This window comes from Chiloscyllium punctatum, chromosome 40 (genome assembly GCF_047496795.1).
Source record: "Chiloscyllium punctatum isolate Juve2018m chromosome 40, sChiPun1.3, whole genome shotgun sequence".
Taxonomy (NCBI): domain Eukaryota; kingdom Metazoa; phylum Chordata; class Chondrichthyes; order Orectolobiformes; family Hemiscylliidae; genus Chiloscyllium; species Chiloscyllium punctatum.
The window spans coordinates 67,591,601-67,606,416 of NC_092778.1; the positions used below are offsets into that span (position 1 = coordinate 67,591,601).

The window sequence follows — 14,816 nt, forward strand, 5'->3', positions numbered from 1 at the left end:
ACAGAGAGTTAGGCACAAACTTAGAAAGGAGGTCCGAGAGTAGTAATATCTGGATTACTCCCAGTGCTGCGAGCTAGTGAGAGCAGGAATAGGAGGGGATAGAGCAGATGAATGCATGGCTGAGGAGCTGGTGTATGGGAGAAGGATTCACATTTTTGGATCATTGGAATCTCTTTTGGGGTAGAAGTGACCTGTACAAGAAGGACAGATTGCACCTAAATTGGAAGGGGACTAATATACCGGCAGGGAAATTAGCTAGATCTGCTTGGGAGGATTTAAACTAGTAAGGTGAGGGGGGTGGGACCCAGGGAGATAGTGAGGAAAGAGATTGATTTGAGGCTGGTACAGCTGAGAACAGAGGTAAAAACAATGACTGCAGATGCTGGAAACCAAATTCTGGATTAGTGGTGCTGGAAGAGCACAGCAGTTCAGGCAGCATCCAAGTAGCTTCGAAATCGACGTTTCGGACAAAAGCCCTTCATCAGGAATAAAAGAATCACGCTTTATTCCTGATGAAGGGCTTTTGCCCGAAACGTCGATTTCGAAGCTACTTGGATGCTGCGTGAACTGCTGTGCTCTTCCAGCACCACTCATCCAGCTGAGAACAGAAGTGAGTCAAACAGTCAGGGCAGGCAGGGACAAGGTAGGACTAATACATTAAACTGCATTTATTTCAATGCAAGGGGCCTAACAGGGAAGGCAGTTGAACTCAGGGCATGGTTAGGAACATGGGACTGGATATCATAGCAATTACAGAAACATGGCTCAGGGATGGGCAGGACTGGCAGCTTAATGTTCCAGGATACAAATGCTACAGGAAGGATAGAAAGGGAGGCAATAGAGGAGAGGAGTGGCATTTTTGATCAGGGATAGCATTACAGCTGTGCTGAGGGAGGATATTCCTGGAAATACATCCAGCGAAGTAATTTGGGTGGAACTGAGAAATAAGAAAGGGAAGATCACCTTTTTGGGATTGTATTATAGACCCCCTAATAGTCAGAGGGAAATTGAGAAACAAACTTATAAGGAGATCTCAGCTATCTGTAAGAATAATAGGGTAGTTATGGTAGGGGATTTTAACTTTCCAAACATTGACTGGGACTGCCATAGTGTTAAAGGTTTAGATGGAGAGGAATTTGTTAAGTGTGTAAAGACAATTTCCTGATTCAGTATGTGGATGTACCGACAAGAGAAGGTGCAAAGCATGACCTACTCTTGGGAAATAAGGCAGGGCAAGTGACTGAAGTGTCAGTGGGGGAGCACTTTGGGGCTAGCGACCATAATTCTATTTGTTTTAAAATAGTGATGGAAAAGGATAGACCAGATCTAAAAGTTGAAGTTCTAAATTGGAGAAAGACCAATTTTGACGGTATTAGGCAAGAACTTTCGAAAGCTGATTGGAGGCAGATGTTTGCAGGTAAAGGACAGCTGGTAAATGGGAAGCCTTCAGAAATGAGATAACAAGAATTCAGAGAAAGTATATTCCTGTCAGGGTGAAAGGCTGGTAGGTACAGGGAATGCTGGATGACTAAAGAAATTGAGGGTTTGGTTAAGAAAAAGAAGGAAGCATATGTCAGGTACAGACAGGATAGATCGAGTGAATCCTTAGAAGAGTATAAAGGCAGTAGGAGTAAGAGGGAAATCAGGAGGGCAAAACGGGGACATGAGACAGCTTTGGCAAAGAGAGTTAAGGAGAATCCAAAGGGGTTAAACATATATATTAAGGACAAAAGGATAACAAGGGAGAGAATAGGGCCCCTCAAAGATCAGTAAGGCGGCCTTTCTGTGGAGCCACAGAAAATGGGGGAGATACTAAATGAGTATTTTGCATCAGTATTTACTGTGGAAAAGGTATAGAAGATATAGACTGTTCGGAAATAGATGGTGACATCTTGCAAAATGTCCAGATTACAGAGGAGGAAGTGCTGGATGTCTTGAAATGGTTAAAGGTGGATAAATCCCCAGGACCTGATCAGGTGTACCCGAGAACTCTGTGGGAAGATGGAGAAGTGATTGCTGGGCCTCTTGCTGAGATATTTGTATCATCAATAGTCACAGGTGAGGTGCCGGAAGACTGGAGGTTGGCAAACGTGGTGTCACTGTTTAAGAAGGGCAGTAAAGATAAGCCAGAGAACGATAGACCAGTGAGTCTGACCTCAGGGGTGGACAAGTTTTTGGAGGGAATCCTGAGGGACAGGATGTACATGTATTCGGAAAGGCAAGGACTGATTAGGGATAATCAACATGGCTTTGTGTGGGGGAAATCAGGTCTCACAAACTTGATTTGAGCTTTTTGAAGAAGTAACAAAGAAGATTGATGAGGGCAGAGCGGTAGATGTGATCTATATGGACTTCAGTAAGGTGTTCGACAAGGTTCCCCATGGGAGACTGATTAGCAAGGTTAGATTTCATGGAGTACAGGGAGAACTAGCCATTTAGATACAGAACTGGCTCAAAGGTAAAGCCAGAGGGTGGTGGTGGAGGGTTGTTTTTCAGACTGGAGGCCTGTGACAAGTGACAAGTGAAGTGCCACAAGGATCGGTGCTGGGTCCTCTACTTTTTGTCATTTACATAAATGATTTGGATGCGAGCATAAAAAGGTACAGGTAGTAAGTTTACAGATGACCCCAAAATTGGAGGTTTAGTGGACAGCGAAGAGGGTTACCTCAGATTACAATAGGATCTGGACCAGATGGGACAATGGGCTGAGAAGTGGCAGATGGAGTTTAATTCAGATAAATGCGAGGTGCTGCATTTTGGGAAAGCAAATCTTAGCAGGACTTATACACTTAATGGTAAGGTCCTAGGGATCGTTGCTGAACAAAGAGACCTTGGAGTGCAGGTTCATAGCTCCTTGAAAGTGGAGTCGCAGGTAGATAGGATAGTGAAGGCGGCGTTTGGTATGCTTTCCTTTATTGGTCAGAGTATTGAGTACAGGATTTGGGAGGTCATGTTGCGGCTGTACAGGACATTGGTTAGGCCACTGTTGGAATATTGCATGCAATTCTGGTCTTCTTCCTATCGGAAAGATGTTGTGAAACTTGAAAGGGTTCAGAAAAGATCTACAAGGATGTTGCCAGGGTTGGAGGATCTGAGATACAGGGAGAGGCTGAACAAGAGGCACAGTGGTTAGCACTGCTGCCTCACAGCGCTAGAGACCCAGGTTCAATTCCCGCCTCAGGCAGTTGACTGTGTGGAGTTTGCACATCCTCCCTGTGTCTGCGTGGATTTCCTCTGGGTGCACCAGTTTCCTCCCACAGTCCAAAAATGTGCAGGTTAGGTGAATTGGCCATGCTAAATTGCCCGTAGTGTTATGTGAAGGGGTAAATGGAGGGGAATGCATCTGGATGGGTTGCGCTTCGGCGGGGTCAGTGTGGACTTATTGGGCCGAAGAACCTGTTTCCACACTAAGTAATCTGATCTAGGCTGGGGCTGTTTTCCCTGGAGCAGAGGCTGAGGGGTGACCTTATAGAGGTTTACAAAATTATGGATAGGATGAATAGACAAAGTCTTTCCCCTAGGGTCAGGGAGTCCAGATCTAGAGGGCCTAGTTTTAGGGTGAGGGGGGGAAAGATATAAAAGAGGCCTTAGGGGCAACTTTTCCATGTAGAGGGTGGTATGTGTATGGAATGAACTGCCAGAGGAAGTGGTGGAGGCTGGTACAATTGCAACATTTAAGAGGCATTTGGATGGGTATATAAATAGGAAGGGTTTGGAGGGATATGGGCTGGGTGCTGGCAGGTGGGACTAGATTGGGTTGGGATATCTGGTCGGCGTGGACAGGTTGGACCGAAGGGTCTGTTTCCATGCTGTACATCTCTATGACTCTATAACAGGCCAAGGAAAATAACAAAATTATACCCTCCCCTTCGGAAAGTCACAAGAATACAATGGGCCAATGGATAACCAACACCTTAAAGCAGCAATCAGGAGACACAGTGAGGTGACATCAGTTGATGCCCATTGCCCTCAAGGACCAATTACAGATTGACCACGCACCCCCAAACCAATCAAAAATATACTTCATCTCTGCTGCGCCAATCAGAATCGTACTGATTATGCTATGCGTTCTGGATTGGAAAGGGTGAACAACGCACTGACTTCCAGAGATCAAGGCATGCAAACAATTTGAAAGTGACATTAGTAGAGCTTGCTATCCAGTCAGAGGAATGGAATTCTACTATTTGCAAATTTGGAGAAACAGAGACCAGCAACCAAGTGTCAATTGTGGGCCCAATGTCTTAGCAGGAAGCAAGAACCACGACAAGTCAGTAAAGTTGTAATTTGGGCTTAACTCAAAATTCAAAATGTACAGAAGTCAATGAAATTATTGTCTTCCCACTTAGTCAATGTTACCCTTGATGTTTTCTGATCTGTCTCCATTATTCCTCTACAGTGAATGCTGTTAAGTGTGCTGTTATTTCACAGGATATACAACCTTACCTGCCTCCCTAATTTCCCAGTGAACTGAAGACAATTACGTTGTTCTGTACATATCAGAAATTCCTTTTCTTTCATACTCTTAACATTAAGCTTTTCCCTGTTCAAACTGGAATGATTAAGGTCTCCCTGTATTACTACTGTTTAACTTTTATTTGAAATTTGTCAAATTTGTTCAATTGTACTCAATTCTTCACATAAAATGTATTGTACACTGAGCTTTATTTCTAGGTATAGAATGTTTTGTTCAAAAGTTGATAAAGTATATAGGGTCAATCTTGCAGCATCTGGTTAGGATCACATTAATCAAGGAAGATCGACGAACTTAATAAATTTAAAATAAAAAACTTTAGAAATAAAACAACTTCTACCTTCCTTCGGCTTGCTGTGCCACAGAACTTATCCATGAAAGACTCTTTGCAAGGACAGCAGAAGACCAGACAGCCACTCCTTGTATAGCTTCAGGACAATTCAGTTCACACAGTGCTTCAACAATCATCATAACTGTTACTTCCATTTCATTTCCCTGATAAAAACGTTCAAAATGGTTATTATCTGCATTGGACAAGACATGCCATTAGAAGTGGAAATGAATAAGCTATGACAATGAAAGGTACTGATTTTAGAAAAATAAAGATCAGATTTGGTTTAACATTTTTGCCAGAATCATTTCAGATGAAATAACTGAAACATAAAATGAATATGTTTCAAAGATATTACTCGTAGCACTCCAGGATTTACATTTGTTTGTTATGTGAACTACGCTCAACTGCGAATTTGCTTCAGTGATGCCAGATAAGTGGTGCTAGTAAAAATCTGTTATATCACCTAACAAATTTATAAATTCAAACCAGACATTACAAAATCCACTTAAAATGTAAACCTCAAGATTTCAAGGTAATTGTGTAATGCTGATTGCCAACTATTTTACAAGATGATTAGGGGGTTAGATAGGGTTGACAGTGAGAACCTTTTTCCACGTATGGAGTCAGCTATTACAAGGGGGCATAGCTTTAAATTAAGGGGGGGTAGATATAGGACTGATGTTAGGGGTAGGTTCTTCACTCAGCGAGTCGTAAGTTCATGGAATGCCCTGCCAGTAGCAGTAGTGGACTCTCCCTCTTTATGGGTATTTAAGCGGGCATTGGATAGGTATATGGAGGATAGTGGGTTAGTGTAGGTTAGGTGGGCTTTGATCGGCGCAACATCGAGGGCCGAAGGGCCTGTACTGCGCTGTATTGTTCTATGTTCTATGTTCTATGTTCTATGTTCTATGATATGAGGATTGGTGGAGTAGCAGAAAGCATAAGGTACTGTCAGGGCCGAAGGGCCTGTACTGCGCTGTATTCTTCTATGTTCTATGTTCTATTAGTTGTAACCTGCCTGGTGAATAGAAATGGATTTGGATTGCCTCCTATTAAATCTTTGCACTATTGCAGTTGATTATTCAACTGTAGTGATCCTTCCTCTCAGGTTTTGTCTACTGCATACTTTGAAGTGAGACAATGATTTCAGATAGGTCTTGATCATTTTTAAGGCATTTGGTCAATGGATCACTCCTGTTTTATGTATATTCCAGGGGCTGCTGTTTAGATGTTTCCTTGGTCTGTCTCCTAAAGGTAAATCACTGAGCAGCTAATATTCCAATCAACTCTTCCTAAGAACTGTTTCTAGTTTTCCACTTTAGCCATTAGATTGAATCCATCCTGATTGTCGAAGATAGGGAAGTAAATTGTGCAGCTAGAATGCTCCACTTTGACTCGCCTCAAACTCGATCCCAAAAACATACCTTAATGCCAGGTTGTAGGCAGCTTCCTTATATTTTAGCATGGTCAGGGAGATGTTTCACATACCTGAGATGCACTGGTGTTCTTCATCTCTGTCAGCAAATCAAACCCGTGTCTGACTGTCACAGCTGGTTGACCAGCCAACAAGCCAACCCGCATTATAGCCACTCGGATCCGTGTTAACCAGTCATGACATGTCTGCCGATTTGTGTAGAAAAATGTCCTAATAACCTGCAACATAGGATCATAAATAAATGAAAGCAGAACATAGTGTGCCAACGTTACAAGACAAAAATACACACAATGTGACTGAAAAAACTGAAGATGTTGGAAATCTGAAACAAAAAAATTGCTGGAGAAACTCCAAAGGTCTTACAACATCTGTGGGTGAAAGCAGAGTTAACGTTTCCAGTCTGGCGACACATCATCAGAACTCAAGGTGACCAGGTCTGGTGAAAACTCACTGGACATGAAACGTTAAACTCTGCTTCCTCACCACAATGCTGCCTGACCCACTGAGTTTCTCCAGCAATGTGCTTTTATTACAATATCAGCAGCTTGTGTTTTTGTTACAACATGTACTGTGTTTTCCGAGTCTGAATGATTTGAGCAATCCATACAAATAGACTTGAAATGGGATTAAAACTCTTGTTAACCTTTGGTGGGGCCATAAGTGCATTAGCACATCCTTCATATGCATTGTACATCAACTTCTCAAGGTTTTCCAAAAACTGAAGTAGAAGAATAAGTCTCAGCTGGTTGCTAGTATGCCCATCATCATTGTCAGCCATGGTCCACTGGCTTATGTCATGGTCAGGATTCAAGGTATGTGCAGCCAAACTCCTAATAATACCTGGAATTTTGAGAGTCAAATTTGGTAAGTTAGGAACATACAACAATTGATCAGAATGCTACATTTGCAAAACATAAGTGAACTCAGCACTCCAAAATAAGAATTTACTGGAAGACAGAGATTGCCATTTCACAAACGTTGAGGTAATTATTCACCAGGGTGGGAAAGTAAAGACGAAAATACTGAAACCCCTGAGAAAGGGGATCCTCTAACCAAAAGAAAATACTGAATCTACTGAGAAAACTGTCTTAGCAGCCATACGCTGATGTTTTTTTCCCTTTATTCTTTCATGGAATGGACATGGTTTGTTACTCATCCCTAATTGTCTCAGAATTGAGTGGCTTCGTGGCCATTCTAGCAATTAAGAGTGAACCATATTGCTGTGCACCTGGAGATAATTTTGGACTAGTTCAGGTAAAGATGGCAGATTTCCTTCCTTCAAAAAGGACATGAGAGAGTCACTGAAAAGAAAGCAAAAGTCTGCAGATGCTGGAAATCTGAAATAAAGAGAAAATGCTGGCGGAGCTCAGGTCTGGTAACGTGTGGCTAGAGGAACAGAGCGAACATTTCTCACTGAAACAGAAGATTCTGAAGAGTCTTGACAGGATAAATGGTGAAATAATGTTTCCCCTTGCGGGAGACTCTAGGACCACAAAACATTGTCTCTAAATAAAGAGGTGCTAATTTAATACTGAGGTGGGGTTGGGGGAGAGAGAGAAGATTTCCTCCTACAGGTTTGTGGAACTCTGTGACAGACAGCTGTGAAGACAGAGTTCTCATGCACATTTAAGCCAAGATATCGCTTTAGAACTGCTTCATCTTCAATCTCTCCCTCAACCAAGACACTAGCACTGAAGGAAGTGTGTGACAGTTGCTGCTCATTGTCTGGCAGGTAGAGGTCAGGACACCAGATAACAACAGCACCCATGTTTAATTGGCAGATTGATAAAGTTACTTAGACCTGAGAGAGAGAGTGCGCGAGAGCGCGCGCGACACACATTAGAGTGCACAAGTAATTAAGGCAGCCAATGTCACATCAACAATTCCCAATGTGATCAAGTGCAGGTAAAGGGTCAGGAGTGGAACACAGGCAGACGACCAGCTCTGTAGTTCTGAAGAGTCATATTGGACTCAAAATGTTATCTGTCAACACATGCTGCCTGACTGCTGAGTTTCTCCACCATTTTCTGTGTATTTTATATTTTAGAATCAGACTGATTGCTGTCAAAAACCTACAATACTTTTACGATCACCATTTTTGAGACTAGTTTTATAAATCACCAAATTGATAAATTGCAGAGGCAATCGTTTGGTTTTAAGTGAATTTAAATTTCACCAGCTATTGTGAATTATCTTGGAACTCTGGATTACTGATCCAGCAGTGTTACCATTACACCACAGTCTTTTCCGATAGTCATTTCTAGGGAGACATCCAGGGAGCACAACCATGAGTGATGTCAGCCTACTGGGCAAAGGTGGGTGCCGAGGGAGCAAGAGCTGAGTGCAGGAATAATGCGACAGCGGCAGCAGATTCAAAAACAAGACTGGTTTCTTTTTTGACAGATATTTGCATCAAATGGTGTTGAGGATGGGACGAGGTTGCCCCAGAGGGAACAGTCCCTGCAAAATACAAATGGGGGAGCAAGGCAAAGAGGTGTTTAGTGGTGGCATTCCAAAGTTTTCTGAAATAGTGGAGAATGATACGTTGAATGCAGATGCTGTGGGATGAAAAGTGAGGACAAGTGGTACTCGATCACATTGTTGAGAGTGATAGGAAGGGGCAAGGACAGAAGCACGGGTGATAGGTCAGATGCAACTGAGGGCCCTGTCAAATCACAGCAGGCAGGAAACCACGGTTATGAAAGAAGGGAGCCATGTCAGCAGCACTGTTCTGGAAGGCAGCATCATCTGAACAGACATGACGCAGGCAAAGGAAAACTGGAAGAATGGGATGGAATCCTTGCAGGACATGGGATGTGAGGAGTTGGAGTGAAGGTTGCTATAGGAATCAGCGGCTTTGTAGTGGATAGAACAGAACATTCCAGCGCAGTACAGGCCCTTCGGTCCTCAATGTTGCGCTGCCCTGTGAAACCATTCAGAAGCCCATTTAACCTACACTATTCCATTCTCATCCACATGTTTATCCAATGACCATTTAAATCCCCTTAAACTTGGCGAGTCTACTACTGCTGCAGGCAGTGCATTCCACTCCCCTAATACTCCGAGCAAAGAAACTACCTCTGAAACCTGTCCTATATCTATCACCCCTCAATTTAAAGCTATGTCCCCTTATGCTAGCCATCACCATCGGTGGAAAAAGGCTCTCACTGTCAACCCTCTCTAACCCTCTGATTATCTGATATGTCTCAATTAAGTCACCTCTCAACCTTCTTCTCTCTAACGAAAACAGCCTCAAGTCCCTCAGCCTTTCCTCATAAGGCAGTGAAGTTTCTTAGGATGGCAATGAACAGTTTATTCCCTGAAATGGAGATGGTGAGGTCAAGGAAATCAAGTGTCAGAGATTATTTTGGTCACCTGCTTGGAAAGATTCAGCCTAAGTTGCGAAAAAAAAAGTTTTTTTTGAAAAGGGAATGGATTGTTAGTTTAAAAAAGGAAGATGACTGTAATTGAAAAAGAATGTTTACAATATCATTACCCAAGTGAACTAGGAAAGGATGTTGGGCTGTCGGGAGTTTAGTCAAGGAAGGAAGAGATAAGTTTCATGGAAAACAGCTCAAGTGACTGAATTCCCTATAAGACTTGAAATGCAAACATAATAGCATATGACTATACAGTGATCTAATTACCTTCAATTGTTTGGAATGTATCTTGTGCTCTGCCCAATGGGGTCCGTAGTTTTGAAAGCACAGTAAATTGCGCTGCTTCCCACACAGCCCATTGCCATAACACAGCTTCCGTCTTTAACAGGTTTCGTGGAATAGATGACTGATCGTACTTGTCCAATCTCTGGCAGCTGTGAAACAGTCTCTCCAGCCAATGATCTTTGCTGCAAGTAAAGGAAAGCTTACACCAGTTACATGAGGCAATCAGGAACATTTGAGAGTCTGAAGTGCCAATTACTCGATTATGGAGTATGAAAAACTTGCAAAGAGATTTAAAAATAACATTCAAACCTACCCAATTCTGTGACAGCTTCCATACAAAATAAAACTAATTAGATCAGAGAAGTCCTGAGGATGAAATGTGTTACTTGGAGCTTTAGTCATATGACTACTTATAGCCAGTGAGATCCCTTGTACTTCTGTGTGATTGTTGTTACTGTGAAGAAAAAATATATTCAATTTTATAAACAGTGTCCTATTGTTTACACATTTTAATAAAAGTTATAATTTTTGTACAAAGAGTAAAGTCTGACTTTACTGGAAAAATCAACTACACTGTGGTAAAAAGGTATGGAATTTCTCTGGGGCCATTGTTGTTCATAATTTACATTCATGATTTGAATTTTTAAATTTGGAGATGCCACTGACGTTTTTTCCTCCCTCTGACACGGGCAGAATGAAGATAGTCAACACTGACGGAGGGTAACAAATCACAAGACAATGTTAATAAACTTTCAAAATGGGCCAAAAATTGGCAAATGAGCTCACGATGGTTCAATGAGAGGCAGTACGTTTTTGTGGGAAGAGAAAGGTGGTCACTTATTACTTGGATCAAAGTCCCAGTTGAGTAGAGGAACAAAAATTTTGGATACAAATACATCAACCAATATGACGTTGATCAGCAAAGTAATAGTAGAAAACAAGCAACGGCCTTTATTTCTAAAGGTACAGAACTGAAAAGTAGAAGAGTTATATTAAACCCTGCTTTAAACCCTTATTAGACCAAGGATACGGCACAGTGCTCCAATCATATTATAGAAAGGGTTTTGACACTCTAGTTGTGATGACGACTTACAGTCATGATATTAGGAATTTCTGAGGATACAAATGAGGAAAGCATTCAGATTGTTCCTGTTTTCCAAAATAGGCAGCTGCCGTGGTGTTCTGAAAGAACTTTTTAAAATTGTGGAAGTTGTTGTTAGTTCTGAAGAGTCATATCTGACTTGAAAAGATAACTTTCTCTCACCAGATGCTGCAAGACACACTACGTTGTCCAGAACCCCATTTTTATTTCAGATTTCTTGCATCCAGTGTACCTTGCTTTTGGTTTCCCCTCAGAATCTTTTCTGTTTCAATAAGATCACCCCCCCTTCTAAGCTCCAATGAAAAAAAGCCTATTCAATTTAGCCATTGTTGATAAATCACCCCCTTCACCCAGGAATCAGCCTTGTGAATCTTGAAAGTAACACAATGGCAAAAGCCCTTTCTTAAAAACTATACACCGTACTCCAGGTGCAGCCTCAACGACACCCTGTTCAGTTGTACCAAAACATTCTGTTTTTAAACTGTAAACTCTAGCAATAAAGGCCAAAACCTTATTTGGCTTAATTACTTATTGCATCTGAATGCTAATCTTTTGTGTTTCAAACACATGGACACCTAGATCTCTCTGCACTGCGCTTGTATGGAGCTCCTCAATTTAAATAATAGTCTACCTTCTGATTCTTTCTGCAAAAATTGCAGGATCTCACACTTACTTATATTAAACTCTGTCAAGTACTCCCTCACTCATTCAACCTAACTATATCCCCTTGTAGACTCCCAACATCCTCCCACTTATTTCTGCATCAGTAGTAAATTAGGAAAATACACTCTGCCCCTCTTCCAAATTAACAATCTAATTAACTTTAGATCAATAAACAAAGTCTCTTCAAATCAATATTGGAAGGGATGGTTAAAATATCTTTTAAAGTTAATCATACCTTAAAGCAACATCCAGAGGAATAGTCTTCAGCAGCTTCCCAAAAGCCTGCCTAACACGAACTCCACAATGAACCAACTGTACACGACACACATCGACACATCTGTGTAGCAAAACGCAACAGCTTGTGAATTTTAGGCATGGCTCCGAAAAACTTGAATACTGAAAGAATTCTCACAAATCAAAGAGTTATGAATGGCAAGATTTTTAAAATTCAAGTTCTACCTTTGCAAGAGATCATTTGGCAAGGAAGTAGAAACAATTTGTAGGCTGCTGCAAGCTTGCAGACAGATCGAAGCATCTTCATGAACAGCTGTATAAGAAAGGGAATAATATGTAAACATTGCTTTTTTAAAAAATTAAGATTAAGTCATTCATCGACAGAAATCTTACCATTTGATAGCAGCCCTTTGCAGAATTTGTGAAAAGGTGGAATAGCAAACAAGGGAGCGTAAGTTTCTGATTTCTTCATTAAAATGGTAACCTCCAATGCCCAGGTTAGTAATAACCTCCTGATGAGATTCAAAATATGTTTTAAAAGAAAGTAAACCAAGTATATAGTTCTTATATGTTAAAGAATTTGCAATGGAAAATGTCAAACCAAAAATGTTTCGGTGGAAAAGAATAAATAAGTTAAAAAAAATCTGGTTTACCTTGCATCGTGGTTTAAGATATCCTTACTGAGCAACATTCCCAAAAGGTTCAGTATGATGGAGAAGTGTTTCTTTGTTGCCATGGTGACAGTACTGATAACAGCGCCATCAAACAGAGAAGGTGATGAAGAACTAAGACTGCTGGATATGAAATGGTCGTGCCTGCAAATAAAAAGTAAACAATTTCTACATAAAGGCAAAACAATCATTGGACCTTTTTTTCCCCGGAAAGAAAAAAAGTTTTAGAAAATTGCTAAAATTTCAAAGAAAAATGGAGACTTCAACTGAATTCTAACTGTTACAGCTTCCTAAGAATTTACTTAAGATAAACAACATACAAGTAGATGCATATCAAAGCTTTAGTGCAAAGCTGAACTTTCTGAAGCACGAACCACCTGCCCCATTAAACATAGGGATTCTTTTATCCTCTGGGCCAAACTTCTTGCTGCATGGCCAAAATTCGCCAACTCTCAGTCCTACTAATGTAACAAACCTTCAAAACGTCTTTCACAAATTAAAATCATGTACCAAGTTATAATACGCAATTTCAGATACGAAGGAGGTTAAATAAGTTACGTCTCAATAGGCTGAAACTAACTCAGTGTCTGTAAATCAAATGAAGAATTACAATTTCCCCCACAAATTAATTACTATTGCACTACAGAGGAACATAAATTAATCTTTAAATGGAAGGTACTTTGATTAGTTAAAATGTCATTTGACTTTATTGAATGAAAGAAACAGAAATTATACAGGACAATTAAAAGAAATTACACCAATGTGAAAAGAGTAGACATACCTTGTACAATGGGAATATAAAGTGTACAAGACTCCATACTGGATGGCAGGATAATGAACCGCAAGATTGGCATGTACAATTGTAAGGTTATCACTGAGAAGGGCAAACACAGTGGGAGAAAGAGCCCACATCTGTATGGGAAAGGCACAAGACATTCTTGAAAACGATTAACATGCAAAAGTACAACCACCCCATAATAAACTGCAAAAAAGTAATTTGTGATTAGGAAAATGTACTTCTGGAACTTCATAACTTGTTCATGGTGCATATTTCAAACATAGGCTTTAAAACATTGAACCTTTAAAACTTTATGCATAGTTTAAGGATAGTAGACACTGATATATCTTACGCATAGACAACTAAGATGTAAAACACTTCTTAAACCTTGCTACTCACAAATGTTAATTAGAATTCACATTTGCATTTTGCATGTTACAAAATTATACCTTATACTTGCTCTGAGTGGTATAAGACCATAAGACATAGGAGCAGAAGGAAAGCCATTCGGCCCATCGAGTCCACTCCGCCAATCATGGCTGATGGACATTTCAACTCCACTTACCAGCATTCTCCCCGTAGCCCTTAATTCCTTGTGACATCAAGAATTTATCAATCTCTGCCTTGAAGACATTTAGCGTCCCGACCTCCACTGCACTCTGTCGCAATGAATTCCACAGGCCCACCACTCTCTGGCTGAAGAAATGTCTCCTCATTTCTGTTCTGAATTTACCCCCTCTAATTCTAAGGCTGTGTCCACAGGTCCTAGTCTCCTCGCCTAACGGAAACAATTTCCTAGTGTCCACCCTCTCCAAGCCATGTATTATCTTGTAAGTTTGTATTATATCTCCCCTTAATCTTCTAAACTCCAATGAATACAATCCCAGGATCCTCAGCCGTTCCTCGTATGTTCGACCTACCATTCCAGGGATCATCCGTGTGAATCTCCGCTGGACACATTCCAGTGCCAGTAAGTCCTTCCTGAGGTGTGGGGACCAAAACTGGACACAGTACTCCAAATGGGGCAGAACCAGAGCTTTATAAAATCTCAGTAGCACAACAGTGCTTTTATATTCCAACCCTGGAATTCCTGGCTGGAAGTTTGCTTTGATTATGTGCATTTTAATGAATGGATCTGTATAGGACATGGCAGCAATGGGAGCAAGGTTTCAAAAAAAAAAGAGCAAAAATATCCCAAACTAGAAAAACTAGAATGGGAGGCCAATTCATCAAAAGCAAAGTATAGTGTCACAGGAGAGCAGATAGACAGATATCTCTCCCATCTCTTGCAAATGGGTAGAGTTTCAAATTAAGGCTATAAGTACAGCTCAACAAATTTAAGTTGATAATTCATATTCTAAAGTTTCCAAACTAAACTTCTTTTGCTTGATAAAATTATGGGGTTCTGGCTGCTTGTCTGAAAAAAAATAAAGGTTTTTCGAGCTTATTTTGAATAGCAGTAA

General features: G+C 40.9%; 1 protein-coding gene across 3 annotated transcripts in view; it reads right to left on the bottom strand.

Annotated features, from left to right (window-relative positions):
- smg1 (SMG1 nonsense mediated mRNA decay associated PI3K related kinase) overlaps positions 1-14,816 on the bottom strand; it is a 173,947-nt gene that overhangs the window by 97,543 nt on the left and 61,588 nt on the right. For all 3 annotated transcript variants that reach the window (XM_072560185.1, XM_072560184.1, XM_072560186.1), the window contains exons 14-23: positions 13,357-13,487; positions 12,558-12,719; positions 12,298-12,416; positions 12,130-12,217; positions 11,906-12,007; positions 10,219-10,359; positions 9,888-10,087; positions 6,884-7,080; positions 6,294-6,458; positions 4,812-4,966 (exon numbers count right to left, since the gene is read on the bottom strand). In XM_072560185.1, the coding sequence (XP_072416286.1) occupies positions 4,812-4,966; positions 6,294-6,458; positions 6,884-7,080; positions 9,888-10,087; positions 10,219-10,359; positions 11,906-12,007; positions 12,130-12,217; positions 12,298-12,416; positions 12,558-12,719; positions 13,357-13,487 (1,460 nt within the window). The remainder of the gene's footprint in view (positions 1-4,811; positions 4,967-6,293; positions 6,459-6,883; positions 7,081-9,887; positions 10,088-10,218; positions 10,360-11,905; positions 12,008-12,129; positions 12,218-12,297; positions 12,417-12,557; positions 12,720-13,356; positions 13,488-14,816) is intronic.